This window comes from Quercus robur, chromosome 6 (genome assembly GCF_932294415.1).
Source record: "Quercus robur chromosome 6, dhQueRobu3.1, whole genome shotgun sequence".
Taxonomy (NCBI): domain Eukaryota; kingdom Viridiplantae; phylum Streptophyta; class Magnoliopsida; order Fagales; family Fagaceae; genus Quercus; species Quercus robur.
Window position 1 is genome coordinate 43,463,151 of NC_065539.1, and position 26,884 is coordinate 43,490,034.

General features: G+C 34.9%; 1 protein-coding gene and 1 long non-coding RNA gene across 6 annotated transcripts in view; one reads left to right on the top strand and one right to left on the bottom strand.

Moving 5' to 3' along the window:
• The window catches only part of LOC126688897 (uncharacterized), a 30,163-nt gene extending 12,284 nt beyond the window's left edge, over nt 1-17,879 (top strand). Inside the window, exon 2 of the long non-coding RNA XR_007644364.1 lies at nt 17,714-17,879. This is a non-coding gene — a long non-coding RNA (uncharacterized LOC126688897). The remainder of the gene's footprint in view (nt 1-17,713) is intronic.
• LOC126688896 (probable enoyl-CoA hydratase 1, peroxisomal) overlaps nt 1-22,374 on the bottom strand; it is a 34,648-nt gene extending 12,274 nt beyond the window's left edge. For 2 of the 5 annotated variants that reach the window (XR_007644363.1, XM_050383800.1), the window contains exons 1-6: nt 21,319-22,362; nt 21,068-21,198; nt 20,494-20,739; nt 20,153-20,408; nt 19,888-19,987; nt 18,968-19,250 (exon numbers count right to left, since the gene is read on the bottom strand). Coding sequence is in view for 4 of the 5 variants with exons in the window: in XM_050383800.1 (XP_050239757.1) it covers nt 18,968-19,250; nt 19,888-19,987; nt 20,153-20,408; nt 20,494-20,739; nt 21,068-21,198; nt 21,319-21,568 (1,266 nt within the window). In the remaining variant the exon portion in view is untranslated. Of the gene's footprint in view, nt 1-99; nt 624-789; nt 1,046-1,130; nt 1,377-1,710; nt 1,842-1,961; nt 2,593-17,579; nt 18,069-18,967; nt 19,251-19,887; nt 19,988-20,152; nt 20,409-20,493; nt 20,740-21,067; nt 21,199-21,318 lie in introns of those variants that run through there. The other 3 variants (XM_050383801.1, XM_050383802.1, XM_050383803.1) reach the window with 3 other exon arrangements.
• Nucleotides 22,375-26,884: the final 4,510 nt, after the last annotated feature.

Sequence of the window (26,884 nt, forward strand, 5' to 3'; positions counted from 1 at the left end):
TATGGCCTCTTTGAGCACAACTACACAACTTTCAAATTAAGACATAATTGGAAACAATTTTTGGAATGTGCGATCCATTTAAGATGTTAGTCATTGGAATGAAACAAATGAAGCCGATCGTCTAGCATTAGTCATAAAAATGAAACAAGTTCCTTCATTACTACATCCAATTCATCTCTACGAATAATGTGATAGTGAGAAAACTAGCACATTATACAACACACCTCAATTATTATATGGCTTCCCATAAGCTTCATTGTCACTATTCTCGGGGTACCTCTGTGTATTCTGACTGATATCAAATACGCCTGTTATTGTCATCCTAAGAGTACAAATCTTCTACTAACTTTTGCTCAAATCAATCTTTGAACGCATCTCATTACAATTGTTAGGCTTTGATCACAATTGAGCAAGTTGCCTAATGTTGATAGGTGTAATGTCATTGGTGTCACCATCCATGAGACGCCTTGCAATGAGAACATTAGTTGCTTCAGAAGGGTGAGCTGGATCCCAAAACACATACTTGGATCTGTCATTACATATTTTTGAGCGAGGACCACAGGGCGTCAAACCCCCAAAGCGACCAGCAAGGTAGCAGCATGGGGAATTGGCATTCTCAAAACCTTTTAGATAAAACATGAAGTTCTCTTTAGTGCAAAGACATGGTTCAAATTCTTCTACTTATACCAAAAGCTTAATTTGTTAGGAAATTGTAAATTTAAATGAGCATGACAATTTAAGATACTCCTATCCTATGTGATCTGGCAATAAAATCTTCAGCATACTCACCATAGGATATGTAGTTTTTCAGGATATCTTCTGTGATGCTGTATCCATCTGCATAGACAAATTTTGATCCCTGAAGATTAGTGCTGAGGTCCGTTATAAGGCTTTTCAACTCGGCGTTGAATAGTTGAGCCAACTGATTTGAAAAACTAACACATTCGTCCCCCGTAGCAAGATTGATATCCCTTTGATAAGGTATACACCCTATAGGTCCAACATTTGCCACAATAATCTTTCTAGCACCCAAATTGTAAAGCCTCTGGTAATAGAATCAATAACATTTGAATTGAACTTTTACAGTTGAAATAACGTGGCTTTAAAATAATAGGTTTCTAAAATATTACCATAAGTTGTAGTCTATATCTTGAAATCATGGCACCAACAAATACATTTGGGGTGACCAAATTTTGCTTGACGGCTGAGATGACTGGTGTCAGGTAGTTATCAAGGAAATCATTTGAGCCTATTGTAGCAAAGAAAACTGCTTTTCCAAACAATGTTAAAGCTTCAGATGCTCCAATGCTTGAGATTATGTCTTGCCTGCTGTTTGCAAAATTGTCTATCTGCGCGTCAAAGTTGAGTCGACCTCCCTATGCATCATATACAAATTTAACTGTTTATGTAAACCTATTGATAGCTGTACACCTAAGTCCTAACACAATGAAGATACTGAACCTATTATTTTGAATTCCATATTTATCAAATAGGACAAAAACTGCAAAGGGCATAAGCTTACGACTGATTAGTTTACTTGGAAGTTTACAACCTTATCTTCTTTCAGTGATTCATTCACAACATCATTGGAATTGTTATGAGAATAGTAGTGTGTACGTCAAGCAAAATAAAATCTTCATAACCACAGGAACAATTGTTTTTTAGTGCTTACTAGGGAAAAATATTATACTAGTGGAGCAGAAACCTTACAAAGATCTTTCCAGTGTCATTAAGAATTCCACCTCCACCGGAAGCATAATTGACACCCCGCAGAATCACAGTTCCTGCTGTAGTGGGAGCCAAGTAAGGAGGCAGGAAGTCTTTAAAACCCAATTCCTGACCTGATGAGAAAATTCTGATGAATAAAATACTATTCGCATTTCCATATCTAGTACTTTAATAGCCTGTACTTTATGCAAAATAGAATTAGGCATGCTAAGTGCAGGAGAATTAGTACTTGCCTATAATGTCAACAATTGTTCTTCCATTTGTGAATCGGCCTGTTGGCATTCCAAAATCAATCCCATTAGGAATATAATTAGCCTTGGCGAGTGATAGAATGTAGTTATTATTTCCAGGATCAACCAAGGAATCCCCGAAAACGAAAAAAGCAGGAACATTCTGTGCAAAGCATATTTCCACTAGGATTGAGCCTGTCAACAATGCAGCCACAATCCCACCAATGATTTGTCTATTCAAGATGAAAGCCATTTCAAACAATATAAATCTAAATACTCCTTTTCAGTTTGGAACTTGGTGATTGTGCCTATAAGAGGCAAGAGAAGATATCGAAAAAACGTAATGATTAAAAGAAGTCGAGAAAACTCAGTTGGAAGGCCAATCAAAAAGGAAAATAATATGTTACTTATATAGTTGGATGTTTTCATGTAAAGAGAGTTAGCATTATGACTCAGAATATAAAGTTCAACAGAAACCCCTAGAACAAAGAAATATATAATTGAGAATATATGTGGCCCATCCTGATTCATTAGGACTGTATTTAAGAAAGATCAAAATAAAACACTAGTGTGAAAGCTATTAGCAATATGAGCTTTTCAGTCAAGTTGTGTGGAACAATTTAATGGATGGGAATGTAAAACATTCAATGCCCTTCACGTTCAGCACCAAACCTTATCTCTTTGTTAAAGTTTCAAAGTGAATTATATTGAAGAAAGAAGCAAATTTAAACAGCTATGTATTCTAGCTCACACCATGCTATTGGGGCTTTGGAGTATACAGTAAACATTTATAAATGTTCACAGCTGCCAATTAAGCTAGAAGATGGTTTGGGTTTCAAACCAACGTGATGACGTACCTTGGAAATTAACTGCAATTGTTAGGTTCTCTTAAAATGGTTACTCTGACCAGGGAAAAAAAAAAAAAAAACTACCAAGCACACACATTGACATAGGTATCATTTTTGTTTGCGTGCCTCACAAGGAAGAAGACACTATTACTGGATAGTGAACCAACCAGAATTTATGGCTTTTACAACACATGCTTATGGGTTTGGTAAGTTGGTTCATAATTTGTTGCCTCTAAATCAGGGACAGACCCAAGTAAGGGCCTAAGGGGGCCTGGCCCCCCCCCCCCCCCCCCCCCAAAAAAAATAGTAGCTTAAATTTTTCAAAAAAAAAAAAAAGCTTGCCCCCCCCCCCCCTAGTTTTTAGCTTAGGCCCCCCTCGTGAATTCCTAGCCCAGCCGGCCCCCCTTATGAAGTATATTTATAGCCCATATATTTACACATATATTGAAAAACTAAGCCCATGACCCATGTAAATCAAAAAGAAGAAGAAGAAGAAGAAAACTCAGAAAACCTAACAGAGAAAGTGAAAGTCTGAAAGATGAAGGGGAAAAAAAGAAAGAAAGGAAATTTAGGAGAGGTGAGACAGAGTCACAGAGAGATAGAGAGGCCGAGGCGAGACAGCTGCTATTGCTACTTCATCTTCTTTTTCTTCTTTCTTCTTTTTCTTCTTCTTCTTTCTCTTCGTTCGTTGGTCCTTCTTCAATTCTATTTTGAATTTTCATTGCCTTGTTTTGTGAACCTAGCATGTGACTAGGTGTTGGAAATGACAAAGAGACTTGAAAAAAAAGTTTTAGGCTTTGTTTATGTGGGTCCACACGTAATATATAAATAATAAAACTATTTTAATATTTAACTTGAGCTTTTATATTTCTATTTTTTAATAGTAAAATTGTTTTAATAGTATTTTTTTTTTTTTTTTTTGAGAATCAATAGTATTATTATAATTATTGGGTAGAGTTTTAGACTTGAAATTGATATATTAGATGAAATATGGACTTATAGCTTTAAGACTCAATAAATTATATGGATTTTGACTCATAATATATAAAGAAATATAAGTATATAAAATTATAAATAAAAAAAAAAGTATAAAAAAGGTAACTTCGAAATAATATGCCGAAACAACCCGGTACCGAAATATTTCATTCCAATAGACAAACCGAAATGAGCACCGAAACGGTATTCATAACATTGGTCAAAACTAACCTTCAAAACAAAATGGAAAATGATTTTTTGACAGACTCTTTGATGTTATACATTGAAAAGGATATAGCTTCGACATTTAGTTTGGATTCAATCGTAGATGATTTTGAAGATTTGAAAGAGCGTCGAGTTCCATTTTCATAGATGATTGTATTAAGAAGCAATAGTGTTTCGTGTCTTTTGTTTTTGTTGGTAGATGATTGTATCTTAATATATTAAGAAACAATGGTTTTTGGGTATTTGTCTTGGTTGATAGTTTATTAATACTATATGGATGCGTATTTGAAATTTTTTTTAGCTTATCTCCGCCCCCCTGCCCCCCAAGCTTGAAATCTTGGGTCTGTCCCTGCTCTAAATGTTAGGCACAGTGAAGCCAAATTTGGGTTAAGAGAGGGGCATCACAACGGTGCTCCGCCTTCATGCTACCAAGAGTTTGTTTTTGTTTTTTCATGAGTTTCATGCCTTTGGTGGCTTGATCTCTTCGACTTCAACATCTTGACTCCCTAGAGGAGCCACAAAAATGCCAAGGTCGATTTTTTCGAATGGCAAAATAAATTGGATATTTGCCCAATCAACCTAGGTTTTAAAAAAATAAAGTCAAGTCCAAACTATTTTGATCTTTCTAAGAAATAAATTTTAAACTTTAGTCTCCCTTCGTCCTAATTTGTTTGTCCTGTTTGAATAGTCAAACTTTTTAAGAGAGCATAATTTATTATCTTGTCTGCCTCATAAAATTGTATAAGTTTACAAAACTATCCTTAAATAAGTTTATCAGTTTTTTTTTTTTTTTAAAAAGAGTTATTCTTAATAAGACAACTAAAAAGGTGCCCCAACTAGATTTATTTTTTAAATATTTGTTAGGTTTCTTTTCAAATAGTTTTGAAAATAAAGTAGGGGTATAATAGGAACATTAATAAATAAATTAATTTTATTTTTAGAAACAGGACAATATTTTGGAATATCCCAAAATAGAATAGAGGACAAACAAACTAGGACAGAGGGCGTATTTTATTACAAAAGTAAAATTAATAAATGACAAGTTGTGATTGATGGAACATAGAGTGGTACACAACAAGTGGTATAGAGGATTTGTATTCCATTTTACTACAGTGGCGGCTCTAGAAATATTCTTTTCAGGGTGGTCATTAAAAACAATTAAATTTAAAATTTTTAATAATAATAAAACTTGAATATATTAACATCACAAAATAAAAGCACACGCAAATACATAAAATTTTAAAATTTTCTTTCACAAGTTTTCATATTTTGAAATCATTGTGTAATATGATAGTTTCAATATCAATGTTATCAGCTACATCCTTTTTAATGTATACAACCAAGCAATTATTAAGCCACTGATCTCTTATTCAATTACTAACATATTTCCTAAATAAGTACTAATATAAACAAAATGCATTATCTTTTCAAAAAAATATATCACATAAATCCAAAAAATTCGGCTAAAGACTAAAGCAAGCACTAACATACTAGCTATTTAAAAGGTGTGCATTTTTTATATAAAAAAATAGCAATATTAAAATATGCCATTTGAAAACACGATTTAAAAAATCACAATTAAACGTTTGATTTGAGATTTTAAGCTAATTTGTTTGTTTGGGCAATTTTTGAGAAGTGTTATATCCACAGTATTTTTGCAACACTTTCACAACAAAACTTAGGTGATAAGTTTTTACTGGTTCTAATTTAAACTTACCATTGATTTTTTTTTTTTTTTTTTTTACTAGTAAAAACCTACTATTTAGGATTGTTATGAAAATATTGCAAAAAATATTGTGAACATTGCATTTCTTGTAATATTTTTGTTCAACATTTAATGGACCAAAATTTTGAAGAGGTTTAATTTTACTTTTAATGGGCTCAACTGTTATTGAGGGTGTTTAAGTTTTTTTTTTCTAGGGTGGTCAAGTTGTTTTTCTAGGGTGGTCAAAAGACTTATATTAATTTAAAACTCAAAATTTTTTAAGGTATATTAAAAAAAAAAAAAAAAATCTAGGGTAATCCTATGACCACCCTCATAAGTACATGGCGCCGCCCCTGCTAAAGACTAAAGCAAGCACTAACATACTAGCTATTTAAAAAATGTGCATTTTATATATATAAAAAAATAGCGATATTAAAATATGCCATTTGAAAACACAATTTAAAAAATTACAATTAAACGTTTGATTTGAGATTTTAGGCTAATTTGTTTGTTTGGGCAATTTTTGAGAAGTGTTATATCCACAACATTTTTGGAACACTTTCACAACAAAACCTAGGTGGTAAGTTTTTACTAGTTCTAATTTAAACTTACCATTGAAATTATTATTATTTATTTACTAATAACAACTTACTATTTAGGATTAATTGTTATGAAAATATTGCGAAAAATATTGTGAACATTGCATTTCTTGTAATTTTTTTGTTCAACATTCAATGGACTAAAATGTGGAAGAGGTTTAATTTTATTTTTAATGAGCTCAATTGTTATTAAGGGTGTTTAAGTTTTTTTTTTTTTAGGGTGGTCAAGTTGTTTTTCTAGGATGGTCAAAAGACCTATATTAGTTTAAAACTTAAAATTTTATAAGATATATTTTTTTAAAAAAATTCAGGGTGGTCCTGTGACCACCCTCATAAGTACGTGGCGCTGCCCCTGGCTCACCTTTATATTCTTTTTTTTTTTTTTTTTGATGAAAATCCTCATAAACTTCATTCATAAACTAGGACAAATGTCCATTGACAGTACATCAGACATTAGCTGGTCTGAAATAAAAGGAGGAGAGTCCTCCACCCATATTACACTTTCTAAAACTGACTTGGCTTCTTTAGCCATTGAATGTGCAGCTGTATTGCTGCTTCTTCTTGCATGTGAAATCTTCCAGTTGTCAAAATTCTTAAGCCACCAAGAGATACCTTCAATTACCTTTTGAATAGAGATTGCAGGGGTGACACTTCCTTTAATAGCTTGAACTACTGCCAATGAATCGCCTTCTACTACAATATTCTTTAGGCCCAGATCCCACGCAAACAAAATGCCTGCCTCCATTGCCTTTGCTTCAGCTTCAATTGCTCCCATTGGTCTGCTGATTTTCTTGCTCATCGCCCCCATCACCTCTCCTTGAACATTTCTAATAACCACCCCCACACCAATACTCCCTAGCTCTTTGAATACCGCCCCGTCCACATTAACCTTATACCAGTTTGGTGGAGGCAGAGACCATCTCTGTGGGGATTGATTGAGCTTAGGACTTGTATAAGGCATGTGAGCTCGGAATTCTTCAACATATCTCCGAGCTTCTAGTGCTATTGTTCTCCCATGTTTTCCTTGTCCACCATGTCTAATAACATTCTTGTTATTCCAAATGCCCCATGCCGCAGTAGCAAAGACCTCCCAATCACTAGTACCATCATGCTCACGCAGCCACCAAAGCACATCAATAAATGCTTCCAAAGGAGGGATCTGATTGGCATTTCGAATTTTCAGCTCCTTCCAAGTGTCCTTCGTTGTAACACAACCCTATAGGATGTGTCCTGAGGTCTCCCTTTCACCACAAATGTCACACTTATCATCCATGACGACCTTTCGCTGCTTTAGGCCGAACTTGGTAGGTAGGATGTTCCTGCAAGCTCTCCACATAAAGTGTTTGATTTTACTTTGACACTTTAAATTCCAAATCGCCTTCCAAAGAGCTTGCATTCTGGAATTGTCTGAGCAGCCAGCATTATGATTCTCCAAGTTAGCTTCCTTCAGCATTTTGTAGGCAACTTTGTATGCACTATTCACTGTAAAAATCCCATTGGGTGTTTTTGTCCATACTTGAGAATCTTCAAGTGCCATGGGGCTTAAAGGGATGCCAAGGATCACCTCCGCTTCATGAGGTAGGAAGAAGGTTCTAATAAGATCAGCATTCCATCCTCTACTCTCTTCATCAATCAACGCTGACACCATTTCCTCACCACCTCTAATCTGGACTCTTGGACTTATTACCTTATACGTATCAGCCACTGGAATCCATCCATCATTCCAAATATGCACCCTCCTGCCATTGCCAATCACCCATCTAGATCCCATTTTAATAACCTCTCTTGCCGATAGAATACTTCTCCAAATGTATGATGGTCTTCTCCCTATTTGAGCCTCCAAAAAAGTTGTCTTCGCAAAATACTTTGCTTTGAAAACTTTATGAACCAACGATTCTGGGTTCTTCAAAATTCGCCATCCTTGTTTTGCCAATAATGCCAAGTTAAAAGCCTTCAAGTCCCTAAAACCCATCCCACCATCAACCTTTGGGGAGCAAAGCTTTTCCCACGACACCCAAGCTAGCTTTCTCTCGTTTTTCTTCTGACCCCACCAGAATCTGCCCATCAAGGAATTCAAATCTGAGCAAAGCGAGTCCGGTAGTTTAAAGCAATTCATCGTGTACGTGGGCGTTGCTTGCGCTACTGCCTTTAAAAGAATTTCTCTACCTGCGTTGGACAACAGTTTGCCTTTCCAGCCAGCTATTTTCCGACTCACTTGGTCCTTTATCCGATTAAAAGCTTTCTTTTTACTTCGACCCATCAGCGGGGGCAGCCCAAGATACTTCTCATGTTGTTGGATAATTTGTGCACCAAAAGTTTCCTTAGCCATTTCCTGAATATCCATACTCGTATTTTTGCTAAAGAAAAGTGAGGTCTTCTCTTTATTCAACTTTTGCCCTGATTCCTTCTCATATGTAGCAAGCACCTCTGCAATTTGAGCACAATCCCCAACCGTAGCTCTACAAAAGATAAGATTGTCGTCCGCAAAGAAAAGATGGGATATTCTTGGGGCTCCTATCTTGACCGATACACCCCTCAGACTACCAAGCCTTTCTTTCCTTTTTATCATTGCAGATAAACCTTCAGCGCATAGAAGAAATAGATATGGGGAAATTGGATCCCCTTGTCGCAGCCCCATTGAAGGGGTGATAGAGCCTCTAGGTTCTCCATTGATTAGTACGGAATAGGACACCGTCTTCACACACATCATAATCAATGACACCCATTTATCCTTGAATCCCATTCTTTGCATAATAGCCTCCAAATAGGGCCACTCCACCCGGTCATACGCCTTACTCATATCTAGTTTTATAGCCATTAGCCCTTCCTTACCCTTCCTCCGTTGGTCTATGGTATGCATTGTTTCAAAGGCAACCAAAATGTTGTCGGTTATGAGCCTTCCCGGAGCAAAGGCACTTTGCGCTTCACTTATAACCTCAGGCAGAATCTTCTTCAAACGGTTTGCAAGTACCTTTGACATAATCTTGTATATCACATTACAGAGGCTGATAGGACGGAATTCGGTTATTTTTTGGGGGCTCTTAGTTTTAGGGATAAGGCAGATGTAAGTTTCATTAGCACGGGGAGGCATAATACCTGAGTTGAGAGCCTGTAAAACACAATCTAAAACACACGGTCCAACAATATCCCAATACTTTTGAAAAAATAAAGGGGGCATACCGTCGGGACCCGGCGCCTTAGTCGGATGCATCTGATTGAGAGCCCTTCTGACCTCCTCCGGCTTGAACTCCTTAAGCAGCTCCTTGTTCATTTCAGGGGTAATACATTCTTCAATAGCATCTATGCTGGCATCAAAGTTGGTTGGACAGTTAGATGTGAAGATATTCTTGAAGTAATCTAAGATAATAGCTTCAGTTGCACCTTCCTCTTCATGCCAAACTCCTTCAGAATCCCTTAACCCCTCAATTCTATTCTTACTCCGTCTCTGGCTGGCTGCTACATGAAAGAATTTCGTGTTCCTATCCCCATTTTGAAGCCACTCCACTCTTGATCTTTGCTTCCACATTATCTCTTCTCTAGTAAGTATTTCATTAACTTCCATCCTCAATTCCTTAATTTCAGCCTCATTGTCATTTAGCAAATTAAGCAATTCCAACTGCTGCAAGCAGGTTTGTTTCTGCCTCAAATTTTTACTCACATTGCCAAACTCTTTTTGATTCCACCACCGTAGTTGATTTTGGCACCTTGTTAGTCTCTCCTCAATGGGAAGGTCCGAAAATTCTCTATATGGGTCCCAAGCCTACTCAATCACTTCTTTGCACCCTCCTTCCCTTGCCCACATAGCTTCGAAAAAGAACCGCTTATGTCTCTTCCTCTGAGGTTTGCTCTTCTTAAGACTGAGAGCAAGCAAGCAATGATCCGATGCTGCCATAGACACATGGTAAACCATTGCTTCCGGGAACTTAGCTCTCCACCCATCATTTGCCACCATTCTATCAAGCCTAAGGAGGGTACGTTGGTCACCAAATCTCCCATTGTACCACGTGTATCTTTGCCCAATGAAACCCAAATCAAACAACCCATACACATTCAAAGATTCCCTAAAGGCTTCCATCTGGTTTGAATCCCTTTCTTTCCATCCTAGCTTTTCATCCACATGGAGGATTTCATTGAAATCTCCAAAAACCACCCACGGTAATACATATTGAGAATGGAGAGTTTTTAATAAATCCCAAGAGCTAGAGCGCATACCTGTGTCGGGATGTCCATAGAAGCCCGTCACTCGCCACGGTCCTCCACCATCGTCCTCCATCACCATCACGTCAATATGGGTATGGGAGCAGCTTTTAAAATGCACCACCGTACCTTCTTTCCATAATAGAGCTAGGCCGCCACTCTGGCCATCACTAGGCACCACAATACCTTGGGTTAATTCTAGTTTCTGCTGCAGCCCCTTAATTCGGTTAAGTTGAGCCTTAGTTTCAGCTAGAAACACCAAGGTGGGGTTCTTTGATCTCACTTCCTCGGTGAGCAAACGCACTGCTGGAGTCGACCCCAAACCCCGACAGTTCCAAGCTAGCACGCTCATTGGGCTCGGCGGTGCTACCTCGCAGCCACCGCCACACCACCATCCACATTGTTTTCCTCACATAGAGGGTTTTTTTCTGCTCTCTTTCCTTTACCTTTCTTTGCGCACAGAGTGTTGGGATCTAAATCCTGGAGAGGCACAGGTCCTTCTCTTTTAACACCGACTGGGCCAAATTTTTCACTTGGACTTGTGTCTGTATTTTTCCTAGCCATTCTCTTCCAATGTCTGCTACCAGGGCCCAACTCCTCCGAAATCCAGCCCTTATTTGGATCCAGACACATAGCCAATGGGCCCATATTGTTCTCGGCCCAGCTCATTTGAGCCTCTGATGCAGCAACGTCTTTTGTGTTGAAATTTTCGCGCCCTCTCACTTCTGCACTGTCCTTAGACGTCTCTATCATCCCCCTTATTCCCATATTTGAATCTTCATGCCCTCTTGTCTCATCCATATTCCCCATACTAATTTTATCCAACACGCCAACCTGCTTTTCCTCCTTAGAATTGATTTTTCCATTCTCGTGTAACTCCTCTGTTTTCTCCCCCCTGCTCCTGTCGCCTCAGTACAGAGTCTTGGGCTGTGCACCAATGACCGGCTTTTTTTTGCACAAGTATTGTCGTCGATCCCATCTTGCTGTTCCGGACTCACCTTTATATTCTGAGTGAATACGCTTACTGTCTTTACATGAAAATTTCGAACTTTATACGTAACATATTCTTTTCCTTTATGATTGATCTTCCAGGTTCCAACTGAGTTCTCTCTCTTTTTATTTTTATTTTTTATTTTTTATTTTTTTTATTTTTTTTTATACATCCAACTGAGTTTTCTTACTTCTTTTAATCATGAAGTTTTTTTAATTGCTTCTCTTGCTTCATATAGTTTGTAAGTGTAGTTAAATTTAGATAAAACCAAGGGCCCCAATGTTCTAACTGAAAAGGCATACTTAGATTTCTATGGTTTGTAATGGCTTTTAGGAACCTAGGGTGGTCAAAAGACCTATATTAATTTAAAACTCAAAATTTTTTAAGATATATTAAAAAAAAAATTTCAGGGTGGTCCTGTGACCATCCTCATAAGTACATGGCGCCGCCCCTGCTGCACTAGGCTGATGAAAAAATAGACAAAAGAATATTTCAAATGCCAACTCTGCAATGAATCTCGTCGACAATACACTTATCACCATTACCATGACCAAAACTCTCTCTCTCTCTCTCTCTATATATATATATATACACACTACAGTTTTGTTTAATTGTATTGTGTGTGAGAAAAGTGTAGCACTACAAGACTAGTGCAAATACAATAGGATGCTCTATTTTTTGTGTGAGAGCTTGGGTCTTGTGAGAGTGTTATTGTGTTACTATTGTAATCTCTTTATTTTATGGTGAAACTTCCTTTGTCACCACTTGTGGACATAAATTCTTTATGTCTATTTTTCTTCTCTCTTTCTTTAATCTTGCGCTAGTGGGTGTATTTTCACAACAATTTTCTTTTTTATAATTCAATTCTTTTTGGGTAGGTGAGACTCGTTGTTTATGTCCCACCAGTGGCAGACTCACACAATGCTTGGGAGTAAATAATTATTTTGTACTGTAATACAATGTATAACGTTTTCTCCAAAATTTGTTAAAAATAATTTGTTCTCTTTAAAAATTAAACTATTTCTATTCGGTCCAATTTGGTCCACTAGGTCCAATTCGGTCGATTTGGTCAATTTTGGTCCCTTCAGTCCATTTTAGACTAATTGGGCCTTGAGTTAATTCTTTTGTAGGTTTTCTTTTCAAGTTCAGCTCAAAATTTCAATTTTTTTTTTCTTAATGTCTGGGTTGAAAAATATGAAATTTTATTATATTTGGGCTAAACTCTTTATTTTTGAGTTAAAAAATACAAAGAAAATAGACATTAGAAATTAGAAATATGAACCCTAAAAATGCAATAAAAATGATAACTATTCAATAGTCTTATTGGTCCACATTGGTTCTATTTGGACCATTTTGTCATCTTCGGTCCAATTTGGCTCTATTTAGTCCATTTTGTCCACTAAAGTTATATTCGGTCCATTTGGTCTTATTTAGTCCACTTCAGTCCGTTCCGTCCATATTGGCTCTATTCGGTCCACATTGGTCCTATTCCATCTACAAGTAGAGTTTTAAAAATCACAATGATTCATCAATATAAAGTAGAGTTGCAAGAAAAAATAAAAAATAAAGAGAGAGAATAACCACTTTTTCAAGAGAATGTGAGAAAGAATAATAAGAAATTTATAGAAAATAATATGAGAAGAAAAAAAAAAGAAAAAAAGAAAAGAAAAAATATAGTAATCATAGTTGTCAGTATCATACGATACGCGATACGTATCGTATGATATATATTGTATTGTGTGTAAAAAGTTTCATATCATATCAGCGTATTTTAAGTGCTCATGAATCATATGATATAGTGTGTATCGTATGAATTGTATCATATTGTAAAATCGTATGTATTATATGATACATAGAAAAACGCTTTAAAATGATTTTTTTGGTTAAAATTTGTACTTTTATTTGAGTCTAACAAGTTGTTAGACTTGTTTTTAACACAAAATTATTAGGTTACTTAATTTGGGCTAATGAAATAACATATTCATAATTTCCCCCCCTCTCTTTCTCCTATAAAATTTGGATTACACAATACACATTTACACTTCACTTTAATATTTGCAAATTTATTTTCTATACTATGAATAAGATATTTGTAGAGCGCACAACATGGTTAATGGGCTAAAAACTAAACTTGGCTCACAATCTATTTATTGTTATGGGTGTGAGGATATCATACAATGGGAAGCTCTTAAGGGCGAAAGTACATACCCAAAGTACAATTTGTTAGGTTCTAAGACTTTAGGTTTAAATGTATTAGAACTTCATTATGTAATGTTGGCAAACCATGATCAAAACGTTTAGTCTTGTTTTAGACTTGCTCAAAGTGTGTTTAATTTTCGATCGATCGAAGCTAACGCAAATTGTTTTTCTGCAGAATTTTCCAACTCAGCCCAAGCCCGTTTAACGTGTAGGGTTTTATGTTTTGCCTTAAGTATAAAAGGAAAAACCCTAGCCACGTTTTGTTATTGTTGCTTATGCTGTGTGTATGAATCTCTTGTGAGATCTAGAGGTGTTTGCCTTTATACATACTTAAGGTTTCCAATCTCAAGATTGATGTCGAGAGTTTGGTGATCGCTTTAGTTGCTGCATAAAGAGTTTAAAGAAAACGCAAGTGGGAGTACTTGTGGTTGCTGTGAATCCAAGAAAGAAGTAGTTCGTGGACTCAGAGCTGTCACGTGGTCGTGGTAGTAAGTTTCCTACTCGAGGTAGCAATAGGATGTTAGTGGTCTAAGTCGCTATTGTGTAAACTTTAATTCTTTCATAGTGGATCTATTTTACCTTGAGGATAGCTAGGTTAAATCCTCCCCAGGTTTTTTACCAGTTTGGTTTTCCTGAGTTATCATATCGTTGTGTTATTTATTTTCCGCACTGTTTCAATGATATGATTTGTTTGTGTTAACCTAGATCTGCATAATTTACCTAAGTTAATCACATGGCTAAATAACTAGGTTAATCTGTTTGTGTTTAAGGGGTCTAAACATGTACACAATTACCTGTTTCCTTCCCGAGCAGGCTTGCTCTCTACTTCTCTCTTCCTTCCTCTTCTCTGGTTCCCTACCTAAAAGTGTCTACCCCCTGCTCTGTTATCTTCCCACTATTTATAGGCTTCCTGAGTGGGTCAGTGATGATTACCTTTGATGATTTTTCGTGCAGGTGGGGCCCTTTAGGATTATTCTTGACAAAAGGGGCCCTACTTTGGAAATAGGTGCATCAATTTTGGGGCTGGCAACAGACGTTGGATGTTGCTCTGTGGCAACCTCCCCCAAGGCATTATTGAGATACCCCGGAACGGGAATCAAGCAACATCAGACTTCGGGAATGAAATAGTCCACAGCTATTTTAGCCAAGTATCATGGACTGGAATTGATGAACTCTCATCCGACCTACGACCCATGGGCTTCCCAACGATGGGCCAATAACCGTACAATATTAATTGACTAATACAATTATTTTTAATTTTTTTTCATTATTTTTATAAGTCCAATAAACTAGAATGCCAAGAAGAAATATTTTTTTTTAATTATTATAATAAAAAGAATAAGAGGAGATAGTAAATGTTAATGATGATAAAGAAAATTTTAATGAAGAAATAAGTTTGCAAAATGATAAACATGATAATAGCATTGAGTTAGATGGGGTTTATTAGGCAATATGATGAAAAGAAATTATTATTTTTGGGTCATTTGTAATATATTATCACTTTTAAATTTAAGCAATTTGAATGTGTATGTTATAAACACATGTTAGTTTGATTTAATTAGTTAGCTTGTTAAACATTATTACATAATTGATGAATAAATTAGTCATTATGATAGGCCAAAAAAAGTATTGACCCCTTGTGATGAATTAATTGATTAATTAGCCAAGTTTAATAATTAATCAAATTAACATGCAAGCGCATGGTAGCACAAACAAATCACCAATTAAATTAAGTATGCAGCGGAAAATAAATTGACACGATGATTTGTTTACAGATGGGGAAAACCAACATGGCAAAAGCCCCACTAGGTGATTTTAAGGTCACCACTCCTAAGAATCCACTATTATCACAACAAACGGTTACAAGTAAAGGAATACCAGTACCTTATACCAACTTACAATTAAACCCTTACCCCAATACCCAATTGGACTTGTTCTGTAGTAATAATCTCTCCTTGTAATACACGACTCCCAGTACATGACTAACCAATTGTGCAGATCCCAGTATGTGACTTCAATCACCAACTAGAGAAGGTTGTTGGCTGCAAAGTTTTTCAGTTCATCCAAACGATGAATATCAAGAAGATACTTGGTCACAAAACCCAACGGTGCACATACACAACAACTTCTTCACAAGAATGATGAACTAGGGCAAATTCTATCTCTGGTCACAATTTGCTTGAACAAAATTTGCTCAACACTTGTGCAACTTGTGTTACCTTTGACTGCCCTTAAAATAATCTTTTTAAATGTCTGGGGTTGTGAGAAAAGAAAGCCCAAACATACAATCACGGATTGGAGTCAAAACAGTCTTGAATTTCTGTTTTTCATAAACCTCGATAGATACCCTATCTGTCGAGCTGCTGTCGAGCCACGGGCTTCAACTACTCTACAAGTCTCGATAGATAGCTAGCTGTCGAGCTTTAATGAATAACACTTTTCACACTTAAATTTTGGACAGACTTGCATGCCTTCAACACTTGAACTTGAAACAAGGTTTCTTAAAATATTAAACACATCCTAGATCTACCCGAATACAAGTAAAGTGCATTTTGTCAAAAGATTAGCCAATTACATAAAATAATGAAATATGTTTCTAACAAGTGAATCACATATGTCCTAACACATTAGTTGAATATATTTAAAATTTATAATGAATATTTCATTTATATATGTATATCTATAATTTTTTATAAATTTTATTGAGTGTTTGTGTATCTTAAGATACATGATACGATACAATACACGATACGGAAAAATAAAAAATCAATTTACGATACAATTCACGTTTTGACAACTATGATAGTAATAAACATCAAATTATTCAAGTCATATTATGTAATAAAACAACTATATTATTATATACCTTTTTTTTTTTAAGGAAAATTACTATATACTGTCTTTATAATGCAATATTATAACATCTATAAAATCAAAGAGAGTAAAAAAGATAACAACTTAAAAACATAAAATTTAATCACATCAACCTAAAGTAAAGTTCCAAATAATACAAAAATTCATTAAACTAAAGTAGAGATACAAGAAAAAAAAAAATCAACCAAAAAAGAGAAAAAAATGAGAGAGAGAGAGAGAGAGAGAGAAATAATCTTTTGTGTGTGGGAAAACTATGTATAGAATAGGAAAGAGAATTATAAATTTATAATAAGAGGAGGGGAATAAGAAAAGCAAAAAATAGAGGAAGATAAAAAGGATAGTGGAAAAGTGATATTAAGGTAGATAGTAATAGGGAGATGAAAAGGTAAAATGAAAGAGAAAAGTTAGAGAAGTATAACAATAAGTTTGGAAATTAATAAGAAAATAAGAGAGAGAATGTTGAAAATGTGTGGATAATATGATCGTTGATGTTGCTTAACAAGAGCGTAGTAACAATAAATACTACGCTTCAGCTTTTAGATGTTGTAAGGTAACAATCCCCACCTCCTTCATTTGTGGCCCCAGTTGTCCATGGCATGCTATCCACATTACATGATTTTCGTAGAGTTGAATTTCCCCGTGTTCATAGTCAAGATAACAAACTTGCCCATTTGCTAGTAAAATATGTTTTAGGCATTGTTAATTTCTCTGCTTTAATTGAAGAAAGTCATTGTTTTCTGTAACAAACTCTTCTCCATGATGATATATACATATATATATATATATATATATATATTAAGAAAGTTTTCCATGATGTAATTTCATTTTCTATTTCTGAATAATATTCATTGTCTTCCCAAAAAAAAAAAAAAAAAAATTTGAAGTGAATTTAATATTTGTTATGACTTTTATGCATCGAATTTTCAATCATTTTTAATTTTGGTACATACCATCCGATTTCCCCAACAAGTAATAATAATAGTTGTCAAATTACTGAGCAAAAAATAATAGTTGTAAATTTGAACAATTTTATTAACAATAAACACCATTCGTGTACTTATATAGTTGTACCATCTCTTTTCTTCTTTAAAAAGAGTTATACTGCCTTCTTTTTCTTCTTTCCTATTTTTTGAATAGGGTAGGTCAGCTTTGTGCACATCATATATATATTGAAGTTCAAAATTGGACCAAACATTTATTGATACAAAAAACTTTGAAGTTTCAAGAATTTGGAGGAAAAGAAACTGCAATTAAGGATTCACTTCATCATTGTTACCTAATAGCATCCCAAGGCTGATATGTGCAGTATTGCTATCTAAAAGAGAGGCAACTTGCATAATTTCCCACCTTTTGGGAGTTATTTTGCAACAGAGGATGTGCACATCAGAAAATCTACAGCTTTGAAGAAGGTTTCTTTGAGCTCCGACCTGCTATGAATTGCTGCATCTTCTCAAACTGCTCCTTGGTCATTCCGTTGTAATAGTCATGAGCCCTCTCCTGAAAATAACAGTGGTGCACACAAAGTTATAATAAAGTAGGAGAAATAATAAATTGCAAACTAGGTTCTTAACAGATACAACATTCCAACTAGTCACGAACAAAGAAGACAGAAACATAAGAATTTTTCAATATAGCCGTGCAGAACAGAAAACAAATACTTAATAGAAGTAGAGTAACCTATTTACAGCTCATATAATTCTATGTGAAGTGTAATTTAACTCTTGACTACTCTGTGAGGATCTGGGGGGAAATAATGACATACTGAAACTGAGTACATCTCTCTTGCTCAGCTAAATACAAATCCAGAGCTGAAGAGGCTCTTCTTCTAATTAATGCAATGGTTGTTCATTCCACCTAAAATAATGCAAATTTGAAATGCTCACAGCCATGAAAAAGTGATGTTACAAGCAATATGAGCTCCATACATATCATCTATTAGTCTGACACTGTTTTGATATTCTTGTAGACGCCACAGATAAAAAGTGATGTCACAAGAAACATGAGCTCCATACACAACATCTATTAGCCTGAAATAGCTACACCAACACAAATTTCATATGCTTGCACACACCACCAAAAAAGAAGTACGTTACAAGAAACGTGATCTTTTAAAATACAGTACACAGAAAATGCATGTAATTAAGCCCATGCTTCAGAACAGGGTAAAGGCAGACCACAGCACCTTAGAAAATTTTGGTGAAAGCCTCCAACTATTAAAACAACTTTAGGATAATCGATTTCAAAAACAGTTTATTAGTATAGAAAGGAAAATGGAACAAGGAGAGAGAGAGGCTAGATAGGAGCCATGTAAATCATCATAAGAATAACACCAATTTGATATTAATGCATTATATAATATCATTCTTAGACGTATACCAATGAAATGGACATATTACCTTTTCCAATGCAAGAGCGTGACCCAAATCCAGCTTGAGGCCATCATTTATGACTGATTTATACCTCAACACCAAGTCTTGATTATTTTTCAAAATGCCTTCACCAATTTCTCTGGCTTTCTTCAACAATTCACCTTCTTCAACAACATGGTTGACAAAGCCCAACCTCTCAGCTACTTCTGCAGTTAGTGGCGTTGCTGTTAGGGAAACCTCACGCGCTTTGTTGGGACCAATTATGTGCGAAAGCTTCTGAGAGAGACCCCATGAAGGAAATATTCCAAACCTGCAAGGAACAATTTTGAATGTACACATTCATTTACATATCTAAGTATCTCATTTATGATAATTAAAAAAAAGAAATCATATCTAGGTATCCCATTTCCCAGAAGCACAAATTTTGTCTTTGAGAATGAAGCGCCTTATATTATAACATTAGTAGCCGAGGCCCAAGGGGCTTATTCAGTTATTATTTCCTCTCAATCAACAAGGGCTTGAGTCCCTTACAATCAACACAATGCACTAGCAGCACCTACTATAAAGGAAATTGTCATTGGACTATATTCATTGTAATTACGCAATTGTTTCTTGCGTTATCAGTTTTTTGCTTTTGGTACTGGCGTACCACTTGAGATAGCAACCCATATGATCTAATATATCTCAGGGTACTCCTGTTTATTCATACTGATAAAGTCTTATAAAATACGCCTGTTATTGTCATCCAAAGAGTACTAATATCCAACTAACTTTTGCTCATATCAATCTTGGAATGCATCTCGTTACAATCATTAGGCTTTTATCACAATTGAGCAAGTTGCCTAATGTTCATAGGTGTAATGTCATTGGTGTCACCATCCATGAAACGCCTTGCAATGAGAACATTAGTAGCTTCAGTAGGATGAAATGGATCCCAATACACATACTTGGATCTGTCACTACAAACTTTTGAGAGAGGACCACAGGGCGTCAAACCCCCAAAGTGACCGACAAGATAGCAGCATGCCGAATTGGCATTCTCAAAACCTGTTAAATAAAACATGAAGTTCTCCTTAGAGCGAAGACATGGTTCAAATTCTTCTAAGTATACCGAAAGCTTAATCTGTTAGGAAATCGTAAATTTAAATGAGCAGGACAATTTAAGATAATCCTATACTATGTGGCCTGGCAAAAAATCTTCTGCATACTCACCATAGGATATGTAGTTTTTCAGGATATCTTCTACGATGCTATAAGCATCTGCATAGACAAATTTTGATCCCTGAAGATTAGAGCTGAGGTCTGTGATAAGGCATTTCAGCTCCGCGTTGAATAATTGAGCCAACTGATTTGAAAAACTAACACAGTCGGGCCCCGTAGATAGATTGATATCCCTTTGATAAGGTATACACCCTATAGGTCCAACATTTGCCACAATAATCTTTCTAGCACCCAAATTGTAAAGCCTCTGGTAACAGAATCAATAACATTTGAATTGAACTTCTACAGTTGAAATAACGTGGCTTTAAAATAATAGGTTTTAAAAATATTACCATAAGTTGTAGTCTGTATCTTGAAATCATGGCACCAACAAATACATTTGGGGTGACTAACTTTTGCTTGACGGCTGAGATGACTGGTGTCAGGTAGTTATCAAGGAAATCATTTGAGCCTATTGTAACAGAGAAAAATGCTTTTCCAAACAATGTTAGAGCTTCAGGTGCTCCAATGCTTGAGATTATGTCTTGCCTGCTGTTTGCAAAATTGTCTATCTGCGCATCTAAGTTGATTCGACCTCCCTATGCATCATATACAAATTTAAGAGTTTATGTAAACCTATTGATAGCTGTACACCTAAGTCCTAACACAATGAAGATAATGAAATGCTGCTCAAAATTATTTTGAATTCCATATTTATCAAATAGGACAAGCGTACGACTGATTAGTTTACTTGGAAGTTTACAACTTTATCTTCTTTCAGTGTTTCATTCACAACATCATTGGAATGGTTATGAGAATAGTTGTGTGTACGTCAAGCAAAATAGAAGTCTTAACAACCACAGGAACATAATTGTTTTACAGTGCTTACTGGGGAAAAATATTATACTAGTGGAGCAGAAACCTTACAAAGATCTTTCCAGTGTCATTAAGAATTCCACCTCCACCGGAAGCATAATTGACACCCTGCAGAATCACAACTCCTGCTGTAGTGGGAGCCAAGTAAGGACGCAGGTAGTCTTTAAAACCCAATTCCTGACCTGGTGAGAAAATTCTGATGAATAAAATACTATTCGCATTTGCATATCTAGTACTCTAATAGCTTGTACTTAATGCAAAATAGAATTAGGCATGCGAAGTGCAGGAGAATTAGTACTTGCCTATAATGTCAACAATTGTTCTTCCATTTGTGAATCGGCCTGTTGGCATTCCAAAATCAATCCCGTTAGGAATATAATTAGCCTTGGTGAGTGATACAATGTAGTTATTATTTCCAGGATCAACCAAGGAATCCCCGAAAACAAAAAAAGCAGGAACATTCTGTGCAAAGCATATTTCCACTAGGATTGAGACTGTCAACAATGCAGGCACAATCCCACCAATGATTTGTCTATTCAAGGTGAAAGCCATTTCAAACAATATGAATCTAAATATTCCTTTTCAGTTTGGAACTTGGGGATTGTGCATATAAGAGGCAAGAGAAGATATTGAAAAAACGTAATGATTAGAAGAAGTCGAGAAAACTCAGTTAGAAGGCCAATCAAAAAGGAAAATAATATGTTACTTATATAGTTGGATGCTTTCATGTAAAGAGAATTAGCATTAGGACTCGGAATATAAAGTTCAACAGAAACCCCTAGAACAACGAAATATATGAAATGAGAATAGATGTGGCCCATCCTGATTCATTAGGACCGTATTTAAGAAAGATCAAAATAAAACACTAGTGTGGAAGCTATTAGCAATATGAGCTTTTCAGTCAAGTTGTGTGGAACAATTTAATGGATGGGAATGTAAAACATTCAATGCCCTGCATGTTCAGCACCAAACCTTATCTCTTTGTTAAAGTTTCAAAGTGAATTATATTGAAGAAAGAAGCAAAGTGAAACAGCTATGTATTCTAGCTGACACTATGCTATTGGGGCCTTGGAGTATACAGTAAACATTTATAAATGTTCACGGCTGCCAATTAAGCTAGAAGATGGTTTGGGTTTCAAACCAACGTGATGACATACCTTGGAAATTAACTGCAATTGTTAGGTTCTCTTAAAATGGTGTTGGATATATATCAACAATTTACTTTGTGATTAAGCAAAAGGAACAACAATTTACTTTGTTAGGTTCTCACATCTTTCTTTTGTTTGTAGCCTTCTATGACTAGTCTTGCTTTGTAATAGTCAATAATTCCATCAACTCTCATATTCTTAGGTGCTAGATCCACTCAGTGGCGGCGCCACGTTATGGTCAGGGTGTTCCCAGGAACACCCTGACTTGAAAAAAAAAAAATTTATATATAATAATTAAAATTTTTTTATTTGTTTACCCTTAAAAAAAAAAATAGGAACACCCTCAACAAAAAAAAAAAAAGAACACCCTCAAATTATTTAAAAAAAAAAAAAAAAGCCCAAAAAAATTTCAACTAAAATCTGAAAAAAAAAAAAAAAATTGTAACAGAGCAAAACAACGGACGGCCAGCCCAACATCAAGCCCACGGCAAGCCCAACAGAGCCCAATAGATTACAGAGAAGCAAACCCGCCCAACAGATTACAGAGCCAATAGATTACAAAGAAGCAAACCCACGGATTAAAAAAAAAAAAAAAAAAAAAAAAATCCCAAAACCCCAATACAGAGCAGATCACTAAATCAAAAACCTCAAATCAGTAAATCGGTACATCAGAAATCACTAAAGCTAAAGCAAACCTGAAAACAAAGCAACAGAGCAAGTGAGCAACGCCTCCCCTCAGAAGTCAGATCAATCCAGTCGCACTGTCGCAGTCCAGACTCCAGCACATCGTCGCCCGACTCGACTCGTCCCTCATCAGAGATCGGTCCAGTCGCAGTCCAGAGCACATCGTCGCTCATCGGAGATCGCTCGTCGGAGATCGCTCGCGCGTCGCACATCGCTCGACGGTCACTGCGCTGCCTCAACCTCAGCCTTCACTCTTCTGGCCTCCGTGCTCGGCTACTCCGGTGCTCCCTCAAGGTATTTCTCTCACTTTTTCTCTCCGACTCTCACTCTCTCTCTCTCTCTCTCTCTCTATCTGAAATCTGAAATGAAATGAAGCTGTGTCTCAGAGTGCCTCTCTCTCTCTCTCTCTCTCTCTATTCTTTAAGAGTAACTTTAAGTCTTTATCTGAGTGATTGGCTGAAGCAGTGAAACTTTTAAGTTTATTAATATTTTGCCTATTTTTTTATTTTTTTAATTTGGTTTTATCTTATGATTCTTATCCGTTAGTTGGTGTGTGTTGGTGTTGGTTAGTTGGTTAAATATTGTCTTTTAATGTAATGTTATTGTGATTCGTGATTGTGAAATTTTCTGATTGGCAGCTAGCTCATTATTTTAATAATTAATAATTTAATTAATTAATACATTATAAAAGACAAACAAATTAAATTATGTTAGACTAAATAATAATTAATAATTTTATAATTAATGAAACAATAATATAATAAATTATAGTTTATAAAAGACAAACAAATTAATAAAACAATTAAACAACAACAATTAATAATTTTATTAATATTTTAAACGAATTTATAGTTTATTGTAAGCAACCTTTGTTCATTTATTTTCTTTTCATTTATTTTTTCCTTTTGAGGTTTTTGGATGTACAAAATGCAAATTTTTTTTGATTTTAAGAACATTTTTTTTTTTAAGCACAAACTTCATACCGGCCAAATTTTGAATTTCGGCCGGTATTTACCGAAACATCCCAAAATAGACTGAAATGACCCGAAATTTTTTCAAAGTAAAATAGGAATACCCTGGATAAAATTCCTGGAGTCGCCACTGGATCCACTAATTACTATGCATAGATTTCTAAGATGGATTTAATGCACTATTTACGGTCTCTTTTCCAAGAAGGCACCTCAGAATATCGCTTCTTTAAAACTTTAAGTTCATCTTCTAACATTTAAATTAGAAAATTTGGACCAAACGAATTTGACGTTTATCCTTTTACTATGCTTAGGCTCAACTTCTCTTCGATCAACTCTTAATCATGAGAGATACTAAACACGGACTCAAACTTTCTTTTAAGAAAGCTTAACACTTGAAATATATTCTAATTAATTTTCATGCATATAAGAATAATAGATTCATAAATTAGAAAAGTACTATGCACTACAATTATGACCATAACCAATGAAAACATAATCAATGGTTCTTTATCCTTTAAGAATAGGAATCACTACCTTCATCAAACACCCCCACATTTAAAGAATTTATAGAAAGACGATCACTCTTTCCATAATTCACAAGGTGTCTTAGCGGTTTTCTTTTAAGGCATTTCAATGAAAAAATAAAGTGGAAATAATAGCTTCCTCCCACAAGTTCTATGGTAATCAAGAACTTATTACATTCATTGAATTATTTCTCAACTTCATTTTTATAATAAATGGACATCTCTAATGTCTCATCATTGTTTACTTAATAAGCACTCATAACACTCTTATGCATACAACATTTTAGACAACTCAAGTATGTCAACTAAGGCATGTAACATATATTTCATCCAATGAAATATTATAAAACATATATTGGGATTAAACACAATAATATCCAATCAAGTTCACACATGCCCAAAATATATATACATGTATGTAATTAAATAAGACTATATTTACTCAAATACAACTATAGTATATCCTCCATGTCAATACAAATAATTCTCTAAGATTTTATAAATAATATATCTGGCCTAGGGTGAACTGTACAGCCCCACTATCGTGCAATCAATCTTTTTTTTTTTTTTTTTCTTTTCAACACCGAATTGCAGAAATAGAGCAGCACGGTACGAACACAATAAACATAAGAATCTAAAAGCGAAGCCAAGCCAAGCAATAAACCCTAAGATACAAAATAAGCCTAATATTATATAATATAATCAAAGCCACCAACACTGACAAGCACGAAATCAGCTTTATCAAATGCTTAGAAAATATCTAAGACACTGATCCAATGATTCTACACAAATATCTAAATTCAACCCACGGAAAACAAAAATCCACAAACAGTATCAAAAGTAAAACCGACACCAAAACGTAATAAAAGACAAAGACCATTAACTTTATGATAGATCAAAGTAGATATTGCGTGACAAACCCACAAAATCAAAACCCAGTTTTTTCAAAATTGCCGATAACGATTTTCAACCAACCCGAAATTCCTTTCACCATAAATCACAAAATTAAATTAAAATATATAAGTCTGTTTTAAGATGGTTGGATATATATCAACAATTTTACTTTGTAATTAAGCAAAATGAACAACATATAGATCTAAATATAAGTAATAACGCAAATAGATATGATAAATAAAACAATAAATAGATACGGTATATATAAGAAGAAATTTGTAAATAATTAAAAACTCACAGACCAAATGCATGAAGAATGAATGATTCAGATCAAGTTTTGTATTTGACACAATTTCCTTAAAGTAGATTTCGCCCCTCACACAATTACTGTGGTGCTTTTGAGACTCACGGACGTTTGCCTCCCAGGATAAAAATGATCTATAGCACGAAAACGAAGCACACAAAGTCATGCTCTACGAATTACTCAATGTCTTTTTCTCTCTCTTTGACACAAAATGAAAATGCACAAAAATATTCTCCCCTAGAGAGTTTTCTGAAAAGTAGTTTTTTTTTTTTTTGAAACCTGAAAAGTAGTTTTTATGAATGAGAGACTATGAAAAATTATATGTTAGGCACTCTGTTTCAGTAATAATTGTTGTGCACAGACTAACTCAAAAAATTAAAATAATAAAATATTATTATTTGGACAAGTAGGCCTAGTCCACATATGTCAAAGGCAAACTCATATATTTTCTCTTTCCTTTTCTATGTGGGACTTAAAATTTTTACCACTTTTAATAATATCTTCACGTGAACATAGAAAAACACTAATCCAATAATTCTATACAAATATCTAAATTCAACCGACGGGAAACAAAATTCCACAAATAGTATCAAAACAAAATTCCACAAATAGTATCAAAAGTCAAACCGACACCAAAACGTAATAAAAGACAAAAACCATTAACTTTATAATAGATCAAAGTAGGTATTTCACGACAAACCATATATCAACAATTTACTTTGTGATTAAGTAAAAGAAACAAAATACAGATCTAAATATAAGTAATAACACAAATAGATATGATAGACAAAACAATAAATAGATACTGAATATATAAAAAGAAATCTGCAAATAATTAAAAACTCATAGACCAAATGCGTGAATGATGAATGATTCAGATCAAGTCTTATGTTTGACACAATCTCTTTAAAACAGATTTCACCCCTCACACAATTACGGTGGTGCTTTGAGACTCACGGACGTTTGCCTCCCAGGAAAAAATGATCTACAGCACGAAAATGAAGCACATAAGGTCGTGTTCTGCAAACTACTTAATGTCTCTTTCTCTCTCTTTGACGCAAAATGAAAATGCACAAAAATATTCTCCCCTGGAGAGTTTTTTGAAAAGTAGTTTTTATGAATGAGGGACTATGAAAAATTATATGTTACTGAATAAGCACTCTATTTCAATAATAACTGTTGTGCACAGACTAACTAACTCAGAAAATTAAAATAATAAAATATTATTATTTGGACAAATAGGCCTAGTCCACATATGCCAAAGGCCCAACCTAATGTCCAACTCATGAGCATATAAACTCATATATTTTTTCTTTCCTTTTCTATGTGGGATTCAAGATTTT